Source organism: Melospiza melodia, chromosome 30, assembly GCF_035770615.1.
Source record: "Melospiza melodia melodia isolate bMelMel2 chromosome 30, bMelMel2.pri, whole genome shotgun sequence".
NCBI classification, from domain to species: domain Eukaryota; kingdom Metazoa; phylum Chordata; class Aves; order Passeriformes; family Passerellidae; genus Melospiza; species Melospiza melodia.
Window position 1 is genome coordinate 3,395,767 of NC_086223.1, and position 22,611 is coordinate 3,418,377.

Below are 22,611 nucleotides of genomic sequence, written 5' to 3' on the forward strand. Positions count from 1 at the left end.
TTTTACTTGGCAGCAATCAGAACCCCTGCTTTCTAGCCATGAATGACCCAAATCAAACACAAGATGTTTTTAACCTCTGAATGAGCGTGGTTTCACCAGAAAAGATGAGGAACAGGGAAAGCTAAAAGGATTTTTCACTTTTTCCACCATATAGGTGTCTATGTGCTACACCCACAGCAGGAATTGGATATTCAGGAGCTCAGCACTCAATAACAGTGATAAATTGCATTTTTTAGTTGTGTGTTCTGCCACTAGAAGCCAACAGCAGGAGAAGACTTTAAGGCCTCAGATGCTCTGCTCAGTTCTGTGCTGGACTGTCAGCCCAGTGCAAGTAAGAAATGGCCAAAATTAAACCCAAACTGACATTAAATCCACACTTTTAGAACACTGTAGGCTAGGTCCAATTAGGAATTACCACTTATTTATTATGAACAAGTAGAATTCTAATTAGGCTGATTGGAGCCTCAGCTACTCCCTCAGATTGGATTGGCAATTAAGGTACTTTTTGTGCCAGTAATTATGGTTTACCATGAAATTACTCTCCCTTCTGGCCCCCAAAAAAGCATCGAATTAGCCATGAGTGGAATTATATTTATCACCGTGCAGTAGAGACTTTGCAAATAAATACAAACAATTAGAAAAACCACCCAGAGTGCTGTGCCAGCACAGCAATTAGGGTTTGAAGAGAGGAATTTTTGCTGAAGCCAAAGTGGCTGGGTTGTCACTGCAGAGAAGAGCCCTGAGGGGGCTGGACCTCTCCTGGTCCCCTCCCAGGACAGACCCAGCAGGAGGAAAAATGCAGAGAATTGAGTGTTCCACCAGCATGGAGCAAGGAGCCAACTTTGGGTATCGGATTAAATCATGGATTAAATCCTAGTTTGTATAATTTTTCAGGGCTACTTTAATTGTTTTTTTAACTTTTAAGTGAGTATATCTTTGCGCAGAAATAGTGAACATTTTGTGCTTCAATTTGTTTAGCAATCCAAATATTCGTGAAAATACTGAATTTCCTTTAGAACCGTCTGGTGCTCTCTGAGATGTCACAGTGACCCCCAGGTGACCAAGCCAGACCAATCCCAGGCTGGTGCTGAGGATTTCAGCAAAAAGTGCCACCAAAAGCATAGCAAGCACAAGCTAAACCTGAATTCTTCCCTTGCAAGAGAACTGGAAAGCAAATTTCTTTTCCTGATATTTGAATTCTAGCCCCTATAGCTGCAGTTGTTATTTCAGTGACGATTTCAGCAGGGTAATGAATAAATCAACTTCTGACTCTTTTTCTCTCCCTTTCCCTGCAAAAATCCATTTGTTTCTGGCCTCATAGCCAAAGAGGAGAATTCTGTGTGCCACAGAGCTTTGGGCTTTCACAGATGGAATAACCACCCCCCTTCATTATCACATTAACATTGGAAGGCCATCTATAAATCAGTTGGGTTTATGTATCATCAGTAGGGGATCATGGATTAAATCCTAGTTTGTATAGATTTTCAGGGCTACTTTAATTGTTTTTTTTTTACTTTTAAGTGAGTATCTTTGTGCAGAAATAGTGAACATTTTGTGCTTCAATTTGTTTAGCAATCCAAATTTCATGAAAATACTGAATTTCCTTTAGAACAGTCTGGTGCTCTCTGAGATGTCACAGTGACCCCCAGGTGACCAAGCCAGACCAATCCCAGGCTGGTGCTGAGGATTTCAGCAAAAAGTGCCACCAAAAGCATAGCAAGCACAAGCTAAACTTGAATTCTTCCCTTGCAAGAGAACTGGAAAGCAAATTTCTTTTCCTGATATTTGAATTCTAGCCCCTATAGCTGCAGTTGTTATTTCAGTGACGATTTCAGCAGGGTAATGAATAAATCAACTTCTGACTCTTTTTCTCTCCCTTTCCCTGCAAAAATCCATTTGTTTCTGGCCTCATAGCCAAAGAGGAGAATTCTGTGTGCCACAGAGCTTTGGGCTTTCACAGATGGAATAACCACCCCCCTTCATTATCACATTAACATTGGAAGGCCATCTATAAATCAGTTGGGTTTATGTATCATCAGTAGGGGATCATGGATTAAATCCTAGTTTGTATAGATTTTCAGGGCTACTTTAATTGTTTTTTTTTAACTTTTAAGTGAGTACCTTTGTGCAGAAATAGTGAACATTTTGTGCTTCAATTTGTTTAGCAATCCAAATATTCATGAAAATACTGAATTTCCTTTAGAACAGTCTGGTGCTCTCTGAGATGTCACAGTGACCCCAGTGGAGAACTGGAGGTGACCAAGCCAGACCAATCCAAGCCTGGTGCAGGGGATTTCAGCAAAAAGAAAGATGGAATACAGGCAAAATAAAGCTTTGCCTGTCCTCCTTATATCTGCAATAGTCACTTTTCTGATTTGTGACAGGGAAAAAGGGAGAGTTGTAATGATTCTGTTCTTTCTGCTGCTGAAACATTCTGAGGACAGCAAACTTTACTGAAATATTCTGTAAAAAGAAATGGATTTTTCTGAAATGGAGGGTGGATTTTTCTCTGTAAAGTAATATGAAGTAATGAGTTATTTTTTTCTTTTTTAATAGCATACTTGACTTCCAATCATGAGTCTGGCAATTCTTTTTTTCCATTTCACTTAGATGTAATTTTTGATCGTGAAAGCCTTAATAATACAGTGAGGAATGCAATTCAGAGCCAAACTTTAGAAGTGAGTGGATTCTGAATGGCATAATAAATAATTAAGTTACAATTATGAATAAAAACACTTGCCATTAAAGGAAAATAGACAGAGTATGTCCATGAATTCCCTTCACCAGACTTATACAATGTATAATTCAAGACACATTGCCAAAAGAAGGCTGATAATCATTTATCCACAGGCCTGTAAAATATGACATGATAATTCTCCCTATTTCAGTAGGAACGATCTGCCATGCAGACAGCACAGAATAGAACATTCGTATCATAGTAACTCAAACCACCAATTTAACTTAGACAAATGAAAAAAAATAGGCTGCAGCCCACACACTGTGGCCTGGCACAGAGCAGCACCCAAAGATGAATGCAGATGATGAGATTAATTTGTTGGGCCCTTACTTATCACCTAGAGCCTGAGGCTTCCTATATTCTGAGCTCATTTCCTGCTGCATGCCCAAGGTGCTATTTCAGCTTGGCTCCAGCCAAACAGGGCAATTTAGTGCAGCCAGAAGGGGCCAGAATTACCACATGTCCTGATTAAAATGCACTCACAGCTCAGCTCTTTGAGCCTTGGCTCTGTCTGTCTGTCTGTCTGTCCGTCCCTTGCTCCATCTCATGCCTGCTGCTTTTTGGCCCTGGGACATTTTAGACCAGAGGGTCTCACAAGATCTGCTGCAGGATTTTCTTGTTTGCACTTGGTGCTGGTGTTTGAGCATGTCTTCTCTTCAGGAAATTTTGGTGTGGAGTTTGAAAGAAACAAATTCCCCAGTGCTGCTCTCCAGCCTAAGGGACAGAGCTGGGACACCTGAGAGGGTCACACTGACTTGTGGATTCTTTTGCTTCTTTTCTTTTGCTTCTTTTCTTTTGCTTATTTTGCTTCTCCTCTTTTGCTTCTTTTGCTCCTCTTCTTTTGCTTCTTTTCTCTGCCAATGTCAGGATTAAATGTGTGAGATGGCATTTCTTATTTGGACCCAGATGTTTATTAGTTCTTATCTATGTTACAGCCTCACAAACCATGCAGCACTTCAGCAAATTAAGAATGGAGCCTTATCTCTCTCTCTCTACAAGGCCTTTTAAGGATAAACTGTCCGATTAAGAAATGACACCTAAATTATTTTTAATTTTAACCCATTAACTAATCACCCACGGCCCACAATGTGGATTTTTTTATCCAATTGCACAAAACCACCCAAACCCATGGAGAAGAAGGTGAAGGAGAAGGAGGAGAAGAAGAAGGTGAAGAAGAAGGAGAAAAAGAAGAAGAAGAGGGATCAGCCTCCACCCTAAAACCTCCATCTTGCTCTATATTTATTCCTATATTCTAAACCCTTAAACTCCAAGTTTTCCACCCTGTGATGAATGCATCTAATAAACTTTTTATTTTTATTTACCAAAAATGCATTTTGTTTATCGCACTGCCTCTCTCATTTCAGCTGGAATTGTTTTTTCCTGCAAATTGCTATGAAAAATTAAAGATTCACAGAGAGAAAGCTTTTTAGGCCTGACTGTTGGGAACAAAATCTCCTACAGTACCCAGAGTGTTCCTGTGTGCTGCATGTGATTCCAAAGAAAGATGAGCAATTTACTTACATGAACTAATTAGTATTTAGCTTTGTGATATGAAAATAAGATATTGCTCTGATGACATTTAAAATCAGTGAAAAAAGCTTATTTTGACATCATTATCTGACTGTGGTGTTTCTGCATTTCTTTGCTCATGACACAGTCTTTCTTGTAGTACATTTAAAATCTCGTGGTAAATATTTTCTGGTGAACACAATAGATCTAATGGTTTAACATTTAGAATCCAGTGGTAAATGTTTTCTGGTGAACTCAATAAATCTAATGATTTTACATTTAAGATCTAGTGGTAAATGTTTTCTAGTGAACTCAATAATATAATTATTATTAATTATAATCTAATAATCTAATGATTTTACATTTAAAATCTAGTGCTAAATGTTTTCTGGTCAACTCAGTAAATCTAATGGTTAACACTTAAAATATAGTAGTAAATGTTTTTGGTCAACTCAATAATCTAATAATTTAATGGTTTAACACTTAAAATCTAGTGCTTAATGTTTTTTGGTGAACTCAGTAAATCTAGTGATAAATGTTTTCTAGTGAACTCAATAATCTAATGATTTTACATTTAAAATCTAGTGGTAAATTTTTTCTGGTGAACTCCATAATCTAATAATCTAATGGTTTAACATTTAAAATTTAGTGGTAAATGTTTTCTGGTCAACTCAATAAATCTAATGGTTTTACATTTAAATTCTAGTGGTAAATGTTTTCTGGTAAACTCAATAAATCTAATAATCTAAAGGTTTTACATTAAAAATCTAGTGGTAAATGTTTTCTGGTGAACTCCATAAATCTAATGGTTTTACATTTAAAATCTCACGATGTTTTTTGGTGAACTCAATAATCTAATAATATAATGGTTTTACATTTAAAAGCTAGGGCTAAATATTTTCTGGTGAACTCAATAATTTAATTCTCCCCAGAAATACTGGTTGATTAGGCTTGCATGTATTTTTTGTTTTACAGGACATAAATAACTGGTCCTGGCAGCAAGATAAGATGCAATTCTTTGAGCTGCAGGAAGGACACAACAAGTGAGTGACAGCAGCAAACCCGTGAGACTGGGGGAGAAAACTTTAATTTATTTGTGCAGCATGCACATGGAAAGGCCCTTCCCTCCTGTTTGGGTGATGATAAATGACAAGATGTGACAGTTATTAATTAAACTGCCTGGCGTGGCAATGTACATGATGATAAGGGCTAAGAAATGTGCAGCATTCCTCCTTCCCCATCCTGAGAATGAGGCCCCTGCACTGTTCTCTGGCACAGCAGAGACTGGAATAAAGCAGCAATATTCCACCACGAGCTCCTAGTAACTGAACCCAGCGCCCTAAAAATTGAAATTCTCCCTTGTGTGATGTGCAGTAATTAAACTTCAGCATTCTTTCTGCAGGAAATGTTTCTCCTGTGTTGTTCCCACAGATTGTGCTACAAGAACAATTCTAGCCCCATGAACTGTTAACCAATTATGAAGGGATTTTCTCAGTCTGCTTTAACTGAGGATCAAAGACAAACCCCAATTTTTTTTTCTTGCCAGATATTGTAATTTAGGACAGAGAACACCAAGCTTCGGTCAGTCCAACAAAATGGACTCAGTAACTCAGATCCATTTAAACTTTTCTGATTTGCCTTACCAATATTCCAACTGCTTTTCTTCCTTAACATATTACCACAAAATTCCAATATATTTATCCTGTTCTATTTCCATTTATTTCACATCTATATCCTAGATAAATATCCTTTATATCTATATATATCTATCTATATCCTCTATATATCCATATATAAATCCTATATATCCTCTATATCCTTTATATACGTACTTTTAATATCTATACTATATATATATATATATATATATATATATATATATATATATATATCCTTTATGTATGTGCTTCTTGGAGCTAAGGATGTCTGTATACTGCCCAGTAACTCAGAGCGAAATTTTTGAAAATCAACTAATTTTAAACTGCCATCAGCTGCAGGTGTGAAGAATTCTTCTGCTATTACTGCTAAATATGTTTATTCTGGCTGATTAGTATGGCTTTTTTGGCCTTTCATACATAAAAGATCTTTTTTTAAACTGCATCAATGCAATCTGGGCAAATACTGTATTAAGAGCTAGATATTAAAAATCCGTACAGCTCCACAGAAACCCATATCAATTGCACTTATCTCTTGGGCATGAATTTCTTTACTTATGGGAGGGTTTTTTGGGTTTGTTTGGGTTTTTAATTTTTTTATTTTTTGTTTGTTTTGTTTTGCCTTTTTGCCTTTTTTTTGTTTTGGTTTGGTTTTTTTTTTTTTTAGTTTTCTGGACCAGCCTTTCACCAGACTTCTGTGTGAGGTCTCCCTGAAGAGCCAGGTCTAAATAAATTTTACCATAACTGTCATTTCCCTAAAGACCACCCATAAAAACCATTTGCATGAATACCCTGTGCCATTCCACCTTCACTCTACGTATATATTAAAATTTATATTTCCACTTTTTGCAGAGAAACACAAATAAATTCAAGATCTTTTTCCATGTCTATACATAACACACACTTCAAAAATAATAGTGGTGTTTTTCAGTAAATACAGGCTGATGGGTCTGCTGACCAAACCAGAATTACAGATTTGAGGGCTGTGTAGCTTAAAAGTAAATTGGATGTGGGCTGAGTTCATTGCTCACATGCAAATTGCCAGCTCAGCCTGTGCTCCGAACCAGCAGCACACATCCAGTCAAATTAGCAGAAGTTGGTTTTAAAAGTGAGAGTTTTCTCCTAAAATTAGGAGACTTTGGCCCCTTTGGGGTTCCAAACCCCTCAAAATAATAAAGAATCCTTAAAGACACACAGAACTCCAAATAGAAGAAAGGGATTTGACTGAGGGTGTGATGCTTGTATTCAGAAATTATGTCATATTCACTTTCTCCTGTCAGTGGACAGGAGAATATTTGAATATTTGCATTTATTAGCACTTTTCCATTGAATATTTACAGTTATTAACACTTTTATTTCCACAAAGTGCTGCAAGGGCAGGTCCAATCCTTATGACTGATTGTGAGTTCTCAATGCCATATTAGAGATGGTACTAAAAAAAAACCAACAAAACAGTTCTAGAGAAAAATACGTTTCCCAATGGGCCCATTTTTGACTCCTGGGAGGACTCTGGACACCTCTGATTTAAAGATTAATTTATTTTGAAGCCTATACTAATTGGTGATCAGTCTTAAGTACATATTTTCTATGTCATTGTTTGTCCTCTTCCTCCCCTGAATAATTTCCTGATTTGCACCACTTTTGTTTCTAGACATGCAGAAACTCAACATGAGTGAGAAGTTTCTGGTTTTGAGCGCTACCCTTAATCTGAAGAGCAATTTTAGGAGAAAACTATCACTTTTAAAACGTAACTTCTCCTGCTAATTTAACTAGGGGGGAAAAAAATAAGGCCCTGCAAATAGCAAAACTCTCCAAATGGGGAAGTAATTACCTTAAATTAAACCTTATTTCTGGTTATAAAAAAAACCCCAACAAAACAACAAAACCAACAACCACCCAATTCTAAAAGCATGTTGGGCAGGCTGGAAGCATTAGAGTTAAATAGAGTTTGGAGTGAAAGGGAAGGAAAGAGACAGGAGGAAGGAAGGAAGAAGAGATTAGAGAAATTGAGAGATGGAAATAGTCTCAGAGGAGCCACCGTGTCCCAAAACCTCCCCTAGGGGAAGTTTTTACACCAAAGAATCTGGAGGTCTGAATGAAGAATGACATCACTTATTTATTTAGCCAGAGCTGAGCTGTTTTCTTAATTAAAATAACCTCATGCTGCAAGCATTAAATTGTTGGGGGAGTGATAATGATGTCTGGTTAATTTAGGAGCTTGATAACCATGAAATAAATACCCTGTTATGGCTTGGTTTGAGAGTATATTTAATTTGCCTGGAAAGCCATGAGCTAGAAAGCTTCAGCCTTAGGGTTGATGCTCCAAATATCCTGGGGTGGGAGTTTAATTTGATGCATGGTTTTGGATTTTTAGATCACCCAAGGTTTGGGGCACAGGACTCGGTCAAGACTTGGGGTACTTTGAGATGGAAATTATTATATTACCCTTTGAGATGAAAATGATGGTATTACCCTTTGAGATGAAAATGATGGTATTACCCTTCTGGACACCAAGAACAGAGCAATGTGTTCTTTCTTCATCAGAAAATTCACAATTTCCATCTCAAGTTGAGTTCCCAAGTGGCATAACAGGCCCACTGGAATCAGCTGTAATCTAAGTGGCCAATATGGGTAAAAAAAAAAAAAATATTATTCCCTTTACACACTCACCTGTGGGGGCTAAAATGGATGTTTGTGGCTTCAGGAGAACTTGGAGCACATTTCCAACACCTAAATGGGGTCTAGAGGAACCACGGACAGGCCTCTGCAGCAGGGAGCCAGGGGCAATGGTTTTAAACTGGAAAAAGTTCAGATTTAGGAAGAAATTCTTCATTGTGAGGGTGGTGAGGCACTGGGAGAGGCTGCCCAGAGAAGCTGTGGATGCTTCATCCATGAAGTGTTCAATTTGTCTGTACACTGCAATGTGGTAAAGATGAGATGTTTAAAAAGTTCTCTTTGTGTTTGTTTTATACTTCATAATTAACAGGGCATGTGCTTGATGAGTTCAATTTCTCTGTACACTGCAATGTGCTAAAGGTGAGGTGTTTTAAACGTTCTCTTTGCGTTTGTTATACTTTTATTTCATAATTAACAGGGCTGATGAGTTTTGTCTCTATTCAGGTTTCACTGATTAGTTTTTTACCCTCTTTTTACAGTAAGAAGTTGTTCTCATAGACAAAAAGTGAAAGCTTTTAGGATTGAAAGAAATAACCAGTTCAGCAGCATCAGAAATGCTTAAGAGAGAGAAAAATCAGCCATACTTCCTCCCTTTGGTCTTGAGACACTCTGTGTGTTCTACTCTACTCAGATTAAAATTCATTTTGGTGAATAATATAAAAAAAATACACATTCCTAATGCAAACAAGGCATCATAAGCCTTGTCCATGGAACTTTGCTGCTTGACTCTCCAAAATTCAGTGATAAAACCTCTTTCCACAGCTCTGGAAAGAGAAATGTCAATGCCTTGAAAACAACCTGGAGTTGAATTTTCCTTTTGGTGGCTCTGCAGGGAGCAGCTGCAGTTTTGTGCAGCTAAATGACACTGGCTGCGTGTGCTGCAAGTTCTGCAGTTTGTGCTGCCTTGATTTTAAATGCTGAGTTCTTTTAGAAGTTATTTTAGAGTTATTTTAGAATGGATTTCCATCGCTGGCCTGTCAAGGGGAGTTCCACTTTATCAAATTTCAGGTTCACAGCATGTTCAACCCAAACTCCAGCTGCATATAAATGTGTTTTATGGTAGTTGAAAGCTTTTGAGGCTGTTTATTATAGAAAAGCTCTTCTGTGTGCCCATATGCTGCACTAATTTGAGTGAAACAAGCTAATTATAAGTTGATGTCATATGGCTAAAAAAAATTACATGTTTATGCCTTGTGTATTTCACAATGCTGATTTTCTCAACCACATTGCAGAACACACATGGGATGTGTTTTCTGGGCCTAGGACCTCACTGGGTAAGGTTATGCTCTTTATTGTTCAATTTCTCATTAAAATGTTGAACTTTGTGCAAAATCTTTGGGGCCTTGTGGATACCAGCAGGATCCTTCTTCTGCTGGTAGGTTTATTTTTCATTTTTAAATTTTTAAAATTTTTTCTTTTTAATTTTTTTTTTCATTTTTTATTTCATTACAGCAGGATTCTACTTTTGACAGAAAAAAAAAAAATGAAGTGAGCACGGTGACTATTTTAAGCCAGTGAGTGAATTGTAGAGAATGTGCCACAGTCTACACAAATTGTTAGAAATAAAAATGGGCTGGAAAAGCAAAGATTTGGAGGAATCATTGTCTGAAAAAAGTGACTTGATTTCTCTTCTGGGTAAAAGTAGTGACCTGTTACTGCTGATACACCTAAATAATGCACAATTGTGCTGCTTTATTGCAAAAGTGACAACGAAGACATTCACTTTCATTTGAAGAATTTACAATTCCAAAGAAAAATTATCTAATTTAATAATCTAATCTCAAATCTGCTTTTGTAGAAGAAGCACAAAGCAGATCACTGTCCATTCTTTGAAAAGAAATGAAAATGTGTAATTTTGTGTAAAGGAGAAACTCAAATTTCCTACAAACCCACAGTTAGGGATGCTTTCTCCTCTGAAATTATGCACAGCAATATTGGAGGTTAAAAAATAGAGGGTGATTGCAAAAATAAATAAATAAACAATCCCAAATTCTCTGAAAATAATCCATTTGGATGTGGTGGTGGAGGAGAATGTGGCATTCCACCTGTGTAACATCCTATATTTTGATTTTTTCAGCTGTTAGCAAGACACTATTTCCAGTTCCTCTCCTGATAAAATAAATTGCAAAAGTGCTGGCTGGAGGTGAGTGTTCCAGGAGAAAAATTACAGAAAATCAGTCATTTCTGCAGCGCTCCTCTCATCCACCTTTACCCTGAGCTAAAACCAGTGAGAACTCACTGCAGACAGGATGGATTTCGAGAGGAAATACAGCATAAAAGGATTCTTCACCCTCTGGGGTCCTTGTAAAAGCTTTTATGGCTTGCAAAGAATGAATCCTTACATTGTGAGCCAGGAAAATGCAAGATCTGAGTGGCAGTTTGACAGCAGGAAGCATTGACACTTTTTGAACAAGAACTGTGTGGGACAATGTGTTTTTTGGGGTGGGAATATGTTTTTTGGGGTAGGAATATGATTTTTTTGGGGTAGGAATATGTTTTTTGGTGTAGGAATATGATTTTTTGGGGTAGGAATCTGTTTTTGGGGTAGGAATATGATTTTTTTGGGTAGGAATATGATTTTTTGGGGTAGGAATATGTTTTTTGGGGTAGGAATATGATTTTTTGGGGTAGGAATATGTTTTTTGGGGTAGGAATATGGTTTTTGGGGTAGGAATATGATTTTTTGGGGTAGGAATCTGTTTTTTGGGGTAGGAATATGATTTTTTTGGGGTAGGAATATGATTTTTTGGTGTAGGAATATGATTTTTTGGGGTAGGAATCTGTTTTTTGGGGTAGGAATATGATTTTTTGGGGGTAGGAATATGATTTTTTGGGGTACGAAGATCTCTTCTAGGTGAAATATTTGGGACAGAGACAATCCTGGTCCACCTGAATCAGGCCTGATGCTTCTGAAGTGCCTGGAACCCAGGGGGGAGTCAGAGACGAAGTGCAGCAAGTCTCTCTCACTGGCATTGATCACAATCCATATTTAAAAACCAACATTTCATTGATTTTAGATGCTTGAGAGACTGGAACAGCTTTCCAGGGAGCTGAACTGCTTTTCTCACTTCAGCACTGCTTGCAGGGCTCAAACTGAATTCTGAAATTCAAGGCTCAAATTCATGAAGGCAAAGGTAAGTTTGGAAGATGTCGTCGCAGTTGTGACAATGCTTTACTTTGAGTTTTTATGTGCTTTTTTATTATTTACTTTGGGGTTTTATGTGTTTTTTTTTATGGTTTACTTTGGGTTTTTATGCAGGGCTTTATTTTTTTCCCCTAGTCAAATCAGCAGGAGAAGTTAGTTTTAAAAGTGGTATTTTCTCCCAAAATTCTTCTTTATGTATCAAGTCATAGTGAGGAAAGGACAATTTATGTACTGGTTTAAATTGAAAAAGCTGCTCATTTTACATCTGCATTGAAAGATCTGCCCGTTGTGTGCAGCCCAAGCTCAGTTTTCTCTGATTTTATTGAAAAAATGATTCTTAAAGACTCAATGAAAACGAGCATAGCTCTACAATACCAAAGTGTAAAAAATTTTAATTGTTGCTTGGCAGCCCTTGCAAAGGGGGATTCCACACCGGTTTTCTTTCTTTTTTTTTTTTTCAATGAAGGAAATCTGAAGCAATCAGATTTCAACCAAGATCTCTTGATTTAAATCTCTTGAGTTCACAGATTTATTGTTTTCTTTGGTGGCTTTATCCAGTTGTGGCCACACAAATCAGGGAATGTCCGGGGGGAGCAGAAATGAGAATATGGAAATAATTCTGAGCTGCTCATGTGCCCAGGAAGAATTTTTCCATGAGAAACATCCTGTACCAGAGCAAGGAGCTCCAGGGTGGAGTTTCTTTAGGGGTGTGTAGGTTGGTAGAATTAAGGATTTCAATTTTAATCCCAGAAAATGGACTTGGCACCCTGACTGTTCTGTGAATCCCTGGCTTTGCAGGAAATCAGCTTTATGCTGTAGCTGGAAATCAATGAGTCTTTCTAGAATTAATCATTGTTTCTACTTTATTAACAATTTATTTAAAATTAAAAATAACAGACTAATATTTTTAAAGCAGTATTACTTCTCGTTCTCTACAAGTTGAAACATTGCATAAATAATTTTCTGGAAAAAAATAAATACATAATTCACTCTCTGAAATGATATCTTTTGTCCCTAGGTTCTGGTCTCACATAAAACAACTGAAAAATCTATCAACATTTCAAATTTCCACATTCATATTATTTCAGCATAAATTCTACAGGATGTATACAGCATTTGACAATTCACTTTCTAACAATATCCTTTAATGTAAAACCATAAACATTACTCTGAGTGTTGAGAAGCTAAGCAAAGGAAAATTGCTGCCAAACTAAAGAAAAAACAAAGTTGCATATCCTAAAGACTTTTCTAGAGGAATTCATGACTTAGCAGAGGCTCACTTTTAATGCAGAAGCACCACCTCACTCCCAGAGCTTGGTTTGCACAGTTTTACTGCTACAGAGTGTGTGGCCACATAATCCAACCTCTACAGAACAGAAAATGTAAATGGATGTGTCTAAGCTGATATTAAAGTCAAACATGTTCTAGGAAATAAGGAATAATCACTATATTCTATGTTAGGCTATGGATAATGTTAGCTGCTTACAGGACAAACATCAGTGAGCTTATCTGGTTTGGGAGGAGCATCTTGTTCATAAATCTGCTCCACTCCAGTTCCAGGAGAATTTGTTGAATTGTCCCTAAAACAAATCATTGTTCCCAAATCAATATGGTTCTAGTCGCCAGTTTTGAACTTGTCAACCCCATAAGCTTCTAATTAAAAATATGAGATGGATTTGTCACACTTTTACTTCTGTTTTGAGAACATTAACGTCACATTTCAGTTCGAGAGGCAACACCTGGTGCACGAGGACATCTGGTAATGTGCTCATTTCCCAACAATTTGACTTCACCCACCAGAACCTGAAATCCCTGCTGCCCCAAACCTTCTAGGGCGCCTTCAGAGACTCTCCTGGTGCTTTCATAACTGCAGCCTTGTCCTGCATCCTGGTCTGGGGAACGGATTCCAAGATTCTATTCCTGTAAATGTTCCCTTTGGAATAAAGCAAAATGTGGCTGTGCCCACACCAGCTTCGCTCTCCTCTGCCTCCCTGCTCCTCCAGGACACACAAACTGCCATGCACCTCCTGTCACCCTGATTTTTCTGATGAACTCAATAAATCTCATGGTCTTACATTTAAAATCTAGCGCTAAATGTGTTCTGGTGACTCGATAATCTAATAATCCAATGGTTTTACATTTAAAATCTAACGCTAAATATTTTCCGGTGAACTCAGGAATTTAATTCTCCCCAGCAATACTGGTTGATTATCCACAAGGCTTGCAGTATTTTTGTTTTACAGGGCATAAACAACTGCCCAGTGCTGGGAGCAAGACAAGATGCAATTCTTTGAGCTGCAGGAAGGACAACACAAGTGAGTGACAGCAGCAAACCCGTGAGACTGGGGGAGAAAACTTTAATTTATTTGTCCAGCATGCACATGGAAGGGTCCTTCTCTCCTGAAAAACTCATATTTAAGTTTTTCTAAGCTTTCTGATGTTTGCATTCTTGTAACAAATTTCCTCATATGCTTTATGTTAATAACTCATTGTTTTGCATTCTTTTCTGGAGGAGGAGAAATTTGACAGGCTGTTGGTTTGTCCAGTGTCATTGGAGAGGTGGCACTGTCACCCTCCAATCCACTGTCACTTTTGGAAATCTATAAATGCTGGAGCCAGAAATTAAAAATTCTCTTTTTGCCTTGAGAGAGCTGCGTGTTATTTCGTGTCCTGTAGTGACAGGTGCCTCCAGCTGCCTTTATCTCATTCTTTATCACACATAAGTGCTACAATCTGACCCATTTTTTTGCCTATTTGACCCAGCTCAGCAGAAGGAATTGGAACCTTCTGCAGTCAGAACATCAAGGTGTGACCTCCGAGTGCCTTTTGATGGTTCAGCAAACATCTGGAGCTGCTGGTCTGTGTCGCCCAGTGCCACTGCCACATTTTCTGAAAAATCCCTTCGCCAGGATTTCTTCTCCTGGGAAGATGAGAAGCCTCAGAGAAAAGTGAAAACAATATTATCTCATTTGCTTCTCCCTGTTTTGCTGCTTTGGAATTGTTTACCAACAGGTTTGATTGGTTTCATGTGAATTGTTTTTACTTAATGACCAATCACCACCAGCTGTGTCGGACTCTGAGGAGTCAGCCACGACTTTTTCATCATCATTCTTGTCAAGCCTTCTGGCTGTATCCTTTCTCTTAGTTTCAGTATATTCTTTTAATACAATATAATACCATAAAATAACAAATCAGCCTTCTGAGAACATGGGAGGCAGATTCTCACCTCATCCTGGGCACCTCACAAACTCAACAACCCAGAGCCACCTCCATCCTTCCATCCATCCATCCATCCACCCATCCATCCATCCTTCCCTCCTAATAGGCATTTTCCAGCTCGTGCTGGTTGGATTTGCCGCTCCTGGCTCTGGCCAGATGCGCTTTCTTGTTCTTCTGGGGCCGGGGCACGTCCTTGCCGAAGTCCTTGAGCTCGGACTGGTTGTGGTAGCGGGTGTAGCGCTTGCACTTGCAGGCCGTGGCCGCCCGGAATTTGTAAGTCCGCGTCTCCTGCTGGGGACAGGCCATGAGGACGCGCTGGGTGCGGCTGTGCGCGGGGATGCAGCGGAGATCGGGCGCGTTCTGCCGCCACCACTTGCCGCGGCCGATGGAGTTGGGCAGCAGGTGCGAGGGCTCGCACTGGCCCGAGCACAGCAGCTCCTTCACCGGCTTCAGGCTGCGGCACGGCCCGTCCGTCAGGAACCGCGTGGTGCGAACCTCCCGGCAGCTGAAGGCGGCATCTGCGGACAGGGAACGCGTTACTGCCTCGGCTGCCTCCCTGCGGTCCTGTTCCTGCCTTCCCCCAGTCCTTCAGTCCTGTTCCTGCCTTCCTCTGATCCTTCATTTCTGCTCCTCCCTTCAGTCCTGTTCCTGCCTTCCTCCAGTCCTTCAGTCCTGTTCCTGCCTTCCTCCAGTCCTTCAGTCCTGTTCCTGCCTTCCTCTGATCCTTCAGTCCTGTTCCTGCCTTCCTCCAGTCCTTCAGTCCTGTTCCTGCCTTCCTCTAATCCTCCATTTCTGCTCCTCCCTTCAGTCCTGTTCCTGCCTTCCTCTAATCCTTCAGTCCTGCTCCTCCCTTTCTTCAGTCCTGCCTCTGCCTTCCTCTAATCCTTCATTTCTGCTCCTCCAGTCCTTCAGTCCTGTTCCTGCCTTCCTCTAATCCTTCATTTCTGCTCCCTCCCTTCAGTCCTGTTCCTGCCTTCCTCTAATCCTTCAGTCCTGTTCCTGCCTTCCTCTAATCCTCCATTTCTGCTCCCTCCCTGCAGTCCTGTTCCTGCCTTCCTCTAATCCTGCAGCCCTCCTCTTCCCTCCCTTCAGTCCTGCTCCTTCATTCCTGTAATCCTTCATTTCTGCTTCTCCCTTCAGTCCTGCTCTTCCCCTCAGTCCTGCAATCCTTCATGCCTGCTCCTCGCTTCCTTCAGTCCTGCTCCTTCTTTTCCTGTAATCCTTAATTTCTGTTTCTCCCTTCAATCCTGCTCTTCCCTTCTAATCCTGCTCCTCTCTGGAGTCCTGCTCTTCCCTTCAGTCCTGTTCTTTCAGCCCTGCTCTTCCCTGCATTCCTGCTCTTCCCTTCCTCTTATCCTTCAGCCCTCCTCTTCCCTCCCTTCAGTCCTGCTCTTTTCTGTCAGTTCTGTAATCCTTCAATCCTGCTCTTCCTTCAGTCCTGCAATCCTTCATTCCTACTCCTCACTTCCTTCAGTCCTGCTCCTTCATTCCTGTAATCTAATCCTTCATTTCTGCTCCTCCCTTCAGTCCTGTTCTTCCTTTCTAATCTTGCTCCCTCCCTTCAGTCCTGTTCTTTCAGTCCTGCTCTTCCCTGCTTTCCTGCTCTTTCCTTCCGTCAGTCCTGTAGTCCTTCATGCCTGCTCCTCCCTTCCTTCAGTCCTGCTCCTTCATTCCTGTGATCCTTCATTTCTGCTCTTCCCTTCAATCCTGCTCTTCTCTTCTAATCCTGCTCTTCCCTTCCTGTAATCCTTCATCCCTGTTCCTTCCTTCATTCCTGTTCTTTCATTCCTGTAATCCTTCGTTCCTGTTCCTTCCTTCATTCCTGTTCTTTCATTCCTGTAATCCTTTATTCCTGTTCTTTCCTTCATTCCTGCTCTTCCCTTTACACCTGTTGTTTCATGCCTGTGATCCTTCATTCCTGCAATCCTTCAATCCTGTTCTTCCCTTCATTCTGGGCTCTTTCCCTGCCAGAAAGCACCCTAAATCTATACCAAACCCTAACCCTACACCAAACCCAAACCCCAACCCAAACCCAAACCCCCCATGCCCTGGCTGCCTGAGCTGCCAGTAGGAAGGAGGAACAATTTGGGGAACAAATGTGTTTTTAAGGGTTTATTTTACTTCTCACTATCCTCCTCTGATTTTGGTCGTAATAAAGTCACTCTGTACCTCTAAGCCAAGCCTGTTTTGCCCTCAACCTCCAAACCTCCAGCTCAGTTTCTCTCACTCTCTCACCAAGTGCTATAATCTGACAGATTTTTTTGATGTTGATTTTTCTCTCCTCTGCCCAGCTGTGGCAGGGGAGGGTGAGTGAGTGGCTTTTGTGGGCCAGTGTCAAAGCACAAGATTTCCTGCAGCAGATGTCTCTCTGAGCCACACTTGAACAGCAGATTTGCAGGAGAAATACCTCAAAAAACTCACCCGTGCTGCTCCTGACTATTCAGCTACTCCAGCTGTAAAACCCTTGAGTAACAAAGTACAAATTGGTGAATAAAACCCACCAGATACTTTTCCTGTCAGTGATGTGCAGGGGGAAATGGAACAGCTGGGAATTTTTGGCAATATTCTCCTAGCTCCATTTAACTGTGGGCAACACCTTCCTCCACTGCTCTAGTTTAACTCTATTTACTTTAACTCTATTTACTCCAGATTTAAATTTTTTTTCCAATAAAAAAAGAGTGTTTCTTAAGTGATTTTTTAGTTTGCATGATGTGTTCCAGGTTAGAGAAATCCCAGGTAAGAACAGCACTAAGGAATTCCCACTATTCAGGCAGCAGCTTTTCCAAATTTCCTGTTCTCTGTGGTAATTCCACATGTCCCACAAAGCTCCCTGAGAGAGCTAAAGGCATCTTCTGGCTATTAGAACCTTTTTTCCTCTCCTTTTTCTCAATGGATAACTCTAGGCAAATGAAGCATTAGAAAATAGAGAATTTCTTAGCATTAAGTATTTAGAAATTTTCCAGTTATAGGAACATAATTTTTCCCAAAAGTGGCTCTTTTCCCTTGTTTAATTGACTTGTTGGGAAGACACAAAATTTGATTTTTAAGTGCTTATCAAATAACTTCAACTAGAAGTTATTAATTTACATTAATACATTTACATTATTCATCTACATTAATGTTCTTCTCTTGTCAAAAGGACAAAAAGGACAGATTTAACTCAGGAACACTGTTTATGGTGGAAGCCTTCAAAGTCAGCTCACAGAAGGCTGTGCCTGTTAGGCCCATTCTCCTCACTGTGTGCAAGGTTTAGTTCAGCAAAAGAGAATTCTGACCCTGAATTATTAGTGACACAACAGTATTTGGACAGACATTTTAATTTTTTAAATTTTTTAAATTTTCCTGTGAAGTATAGAAACAGGATTTTCAGTGCTCAGATTTATATTTGTCAAAGTACAGCTAGCAAAATTTCATTTTTTTTTTAATTTTGAAGGACTGCATTAATGAAATTAAGCAATCCTTGTGACAAAAACACTGGCAACTGAACCCCACATGCACTTCAGTAACGCTCTCAAGTTCCCCAAGCAGTCAAGAAAATTATGTCTGTCTGTAAATAAATAAATGAGTGAAATAAGGTGCATTTTACCTCCATAAAGCACAGGCAGTTAAATATCCAAGCACCTGCCTCAGCTCTGTAGGTGATATTTGTGCATTTATGTCCTGTGAGTGTGCAGGTGCGAAATCCCTCATGGTCTGGTGCTTATGTTCCAGAAATGGCCACTTTGGATCATAATTTTGATTCCTTATGTTAAAAATCCCAAAATAAGTATACAAGACCATTGTGTATCTTAAACAGCTGCCCACTCTCCTTCAGTCTTTGATTGCTTAACTTGCTGTGCTTTCCACTTGGAAAAATATGCACAAATCTGTGGGGCAGGTTCCCAGCTGATGGCAGAGTGGTAAGAAGTTAAGAAATGAAGGTGTTGAGATGAGATAAAAAACCCAACCTGCTCTGCCCTGGTGGGACTGCCTGAGAGTGCTCTCCCTCTTAGGAATGTGAGAGACTTTTAAGGCCACACTCTCAAAAGCATTAATTTAAAAAAAAAATTTTTAAAATATTGTTAACCCTCTGCTTTTAAATGCCCTAAAGGCAGCTGCAGCAGAAATTCCCAATTGCCTTCAAACTGTCCCCAGAAAAAGGAGGCTGGCTCAGATCTGCGATGCCCAACAGTGGAAATTCTAAGTTTGATCTGTGCCTGTGCTGCTCTGTGCTTTGTGCTGTGTCTGGAGGACCAAACTTGCCCTATTTTCCAGTGGAAAACTTTTTTAAATCCACATTTCTCTGTTTGGGGTTGGCTTTCCACCTCCTGTCTCTCCCCAAAAGGATGATGTCTTGCATCACTGCTAAAGTTAGACACTTGGTCGAGTGACAATGGATTTTGGAGCATTTTTGGCTGCTGGAACCTGGCTGAAGATCTGTCAGTCAGGGAGCAGCAAATTTCTCTCATTTAGCTGAGCACAGCCTCAATGTGCACCTTTTGGTGTGATCTTAGCCTTAGCTGGTGTGGATGTTCCTAAATTACAAATTTATATTATCGTCTCCACTGTCAACCCATTCCCCATCCTAATATTAAACAGGGAAAGAGAATTTGTGATATTTCCTCACAAAACACAGAGAAGTGTTAAGTAAAATCTACAGATATTTGTTTTTATCTACAGGTATTAATTTCTACAGGTTGGATGTTTTGGAGTTGTCTGCAGAGTAGCAATATTCAACAGAGAGCTGATGTTTGCATCAGTAAACTCCAATATATTCTTCCTAATGTTTATATTCATACTTTTTCAACAGCAGATGCAAATCCCTGTCACTTAAAGCAGCTGGGCCACACCTAAAAGTGTTAATAAACAAACATAGATGATCACAAGTTTTCTTTTACAAATTGCTATGATCCAAACAGAAATAATGATATTTTTCTTACCACTGAGGTCTGGAGTTTGTTGTATGTGTCTTCCTCCATGTTTTGCCTGGTTCATGGTGTTGTTGTTGCTGAAAGCCGGCTCCATTGGCGTTTCTGGATTTTCAGTGATCTCAGGAATGATTTCTGTAGCATCATTTTTAAACACCTGCCAGCCTTGCACAGAGTGAAGCGTGATTTGTGTCAGGACACAGACAGCACACACAGCCCAAGGGATCTGCATGGTCACAGATCAGCTTTTCAGCACCCTGACAGCCTCAGATCCTGGCCAAAGGCACATTATTCCCCTTTTTAAAATCCCTTTTAGAACCAAGCCAGCCAATGACTATACAAAGTGGGAAGGGCCAGACAACTCATTCATCTCAGCTTTTGTCAGTGTGAAATAAAATGGGTGTGTGGGGGTGGGTTAGTGACAATATTTTACAACTGTTATGCAAAAACTTCTCTCATCTACCTCATTTTTGAGCCTGGCAACAAAAAGTGATAGACAAGACTACAATGAATTGCAACCTGCCAAGCCTTTCTGCAGTTTTGCTCTGACAATGGTGTAATTAAAACCTGCTTCTGCCTCCATCCATATTTGAAACTTTGCCTTTTCCAAAGGTTTTCCAGACTTTTTACATTTTGCTGTTGTTATTCAGCAAATTCCCTCTTCCCTTTGCTCAATGTTTAAAGTGAGTAAATCTAGAAAGTGTAGCTCAGTAATTCTGCTTTTCAGTCTCTGCAGGGAAATTATTAGGGTTTTTTTCCTATCCTTTCCATAACAAGGAGCTTTTTTCCCCTCTCCTTTCCATAAAAAAAGGAGCTCCACATTTTGTTTCATGTTCTTCTAAGCATCATTTTCCTTACTTACATGTAGTAAATCTATTTTTGGCTTGGAGCTGAACTGAACAAGCCGTGAAGGACTCCGAGTCCTGAAGGAGCAGGGACTAAAGAAGGATTTTGGTATTATTTTGGTCAGACAGGAATAGCACCACGAGAGCCTTGTCCAAAGTGACATCAGAGCTGCAGAAAAGCAGGACAGGAGAGCAGAGCAGAGCTGAGTGCTGGCAATCACTGAGTCCTTGCTGCTTCTTTACTCCTCTGTTTAAATGCCCTCAAAGTTGGATGTATCCACCAAAGCTCAGTTTCTGTTAATTTTTCATGCAATATTTCCAAAAGCTGTTGTCTCTAGTGGGCCTGCACTGACAACAATCTCATTTAGAGTGATCAGCTGTCACATAAAACAGAAAAATCTTCTTGATGTAGCTTCTCCCAAGCACTCAGACAATCTGTATTCACTCTTCTATACAAACTATTACTAACTATTGTATTTATCTGTACAACCCACACGGAGAAATAATACCAAAACAATGTCTGAATGAAAAAACCAGAAGATATATTTAGCCTGTGGCTTAAAACTTCTTGTCCATAAGAAGGAGGGCGGCCTAATAGATGCCAGGAATGAACCCAAATCTCAGCCATTCAGATTCCTTAGCTACAAAAACATTTTTTCACACCCTGCAGCTGCTTGCCTGCTCACAGCCCTTCCTGCAGCAAAGCAGACATTCTCTGTGCTGCTTCCCTCCCCCAAAAATTTGATTTTTCTAGTTTTAATGAAGCACGGGAAAAAATAAAAAGAGTTATTAGGGAGAGAGTGTTCTCAGAATGAGCTCTGACAGGGTGGGACTGATACTGGAGCTGAATATATTATATCAGAATATTATATATAATTATTATATATATTATTATATATAATATTCAGAGCTGAGCAATTCCATCCTCAGCCACTGCTGTGGTTCGCCCATAGCCAGAGCCAAACCCACACAGGGAAATGAATTTGTAGAAAATTCTCAAAACTTAACAAAAAGCTCACACAGTATACATGTGTATGCAAACTTTAAAATAAGAAATACTAATTTAGAAATACCATGGAATAAGGTAGATATTGTTGAGAGAGAAATTGAACTAGAAAGAAGTTTCAAAAGATAGCCTTGGAAAAAAGACTAAATGCTTTAAAAAAATAGAACTATAAAAAACTACATCGTAGTAAGACCCACAAAAAGTAATTTTAGATGATTAAAGCATTTACAGCATAATGTAGCTAAAGCTGATAGGCCAAGAAATGCTTATAGGGTAGAAAACTTAAGAGTTTGGGGATTTAGAATGTAGAAATAAATATTTAATTTCTAAAATTTTATTTAGAAATAAATATATCTAAATGTATATAGATAATATATATATAACCTATGTATATAATAAATATGCTAAATATTTAGACTATAGAAATAAATATTCTATAAATATTTATGTATTTATAGAAATATTTTTCTAACATGTAGAAATTAGTATGATAATTATTTATAATAATACATTTATTATAAGTAAATATAATAAATTCTATTATATTAGAAATAAATAGTAATTATTTATAATAATAAATGTATTATATTATCAGTAAATATAATAAATTCTATTATATTATAAATAAATATATCCTAAATATATTTAGAATATAGAAATAAATATTGAGGTAATATCTTAAGCAAGATGGAGGTTTTAGGGTGGAGACTGGCCGTTCTTCTTTACCTTATTTTTCCTTCTTCTCCATGGCTTTGGGCGATTTTTTTGTAACTGAACAGAAAAGTCCATATTGCAGCTTTGAGGGATCAGTTATTGGGTTAAAAGGGAAAATAATCTAGGTGTCAGTTCTTAATTGGAAATAAATATGAAGCAAAATGGAGGTTTTAGGGTGGAGACTGGTTGCTCTCCTTT

At 39.1% G+C, this 22,611-nt stretch overlaps 1 protein-coding gene across 1 annotated transcript; it reads right to left on the bottom strand.

Moving 5' to 3' along the window:
* Positions 1 to 12,571: 12,571 nt before the first annotated feature.
* On the bottom strand, positions 12,572 to 21,887 carry SOST (sclerostin). The gene is made up of 2 exons (XM_063178917.1): positions 19,861 to 21,887; positions 12,572 to 15,459 (listed from the first exon to the last, which is right to left on the bottom strand). The coding sequence occupies exons 1-2, from the start codon at positions 20,078 to 20,080 to the stop codon at positions 15,041 to 15,043; spliced, it is 639 nt and encodes a 212-aa protein (XP_063034987.1). The 5' UTR covers positions 20,081 to 21,887; the 3' UTR covers positions 12,572 to 15,040.
* Positions 21,888 to 22,611: the final 724 nt, after the last annotated feature.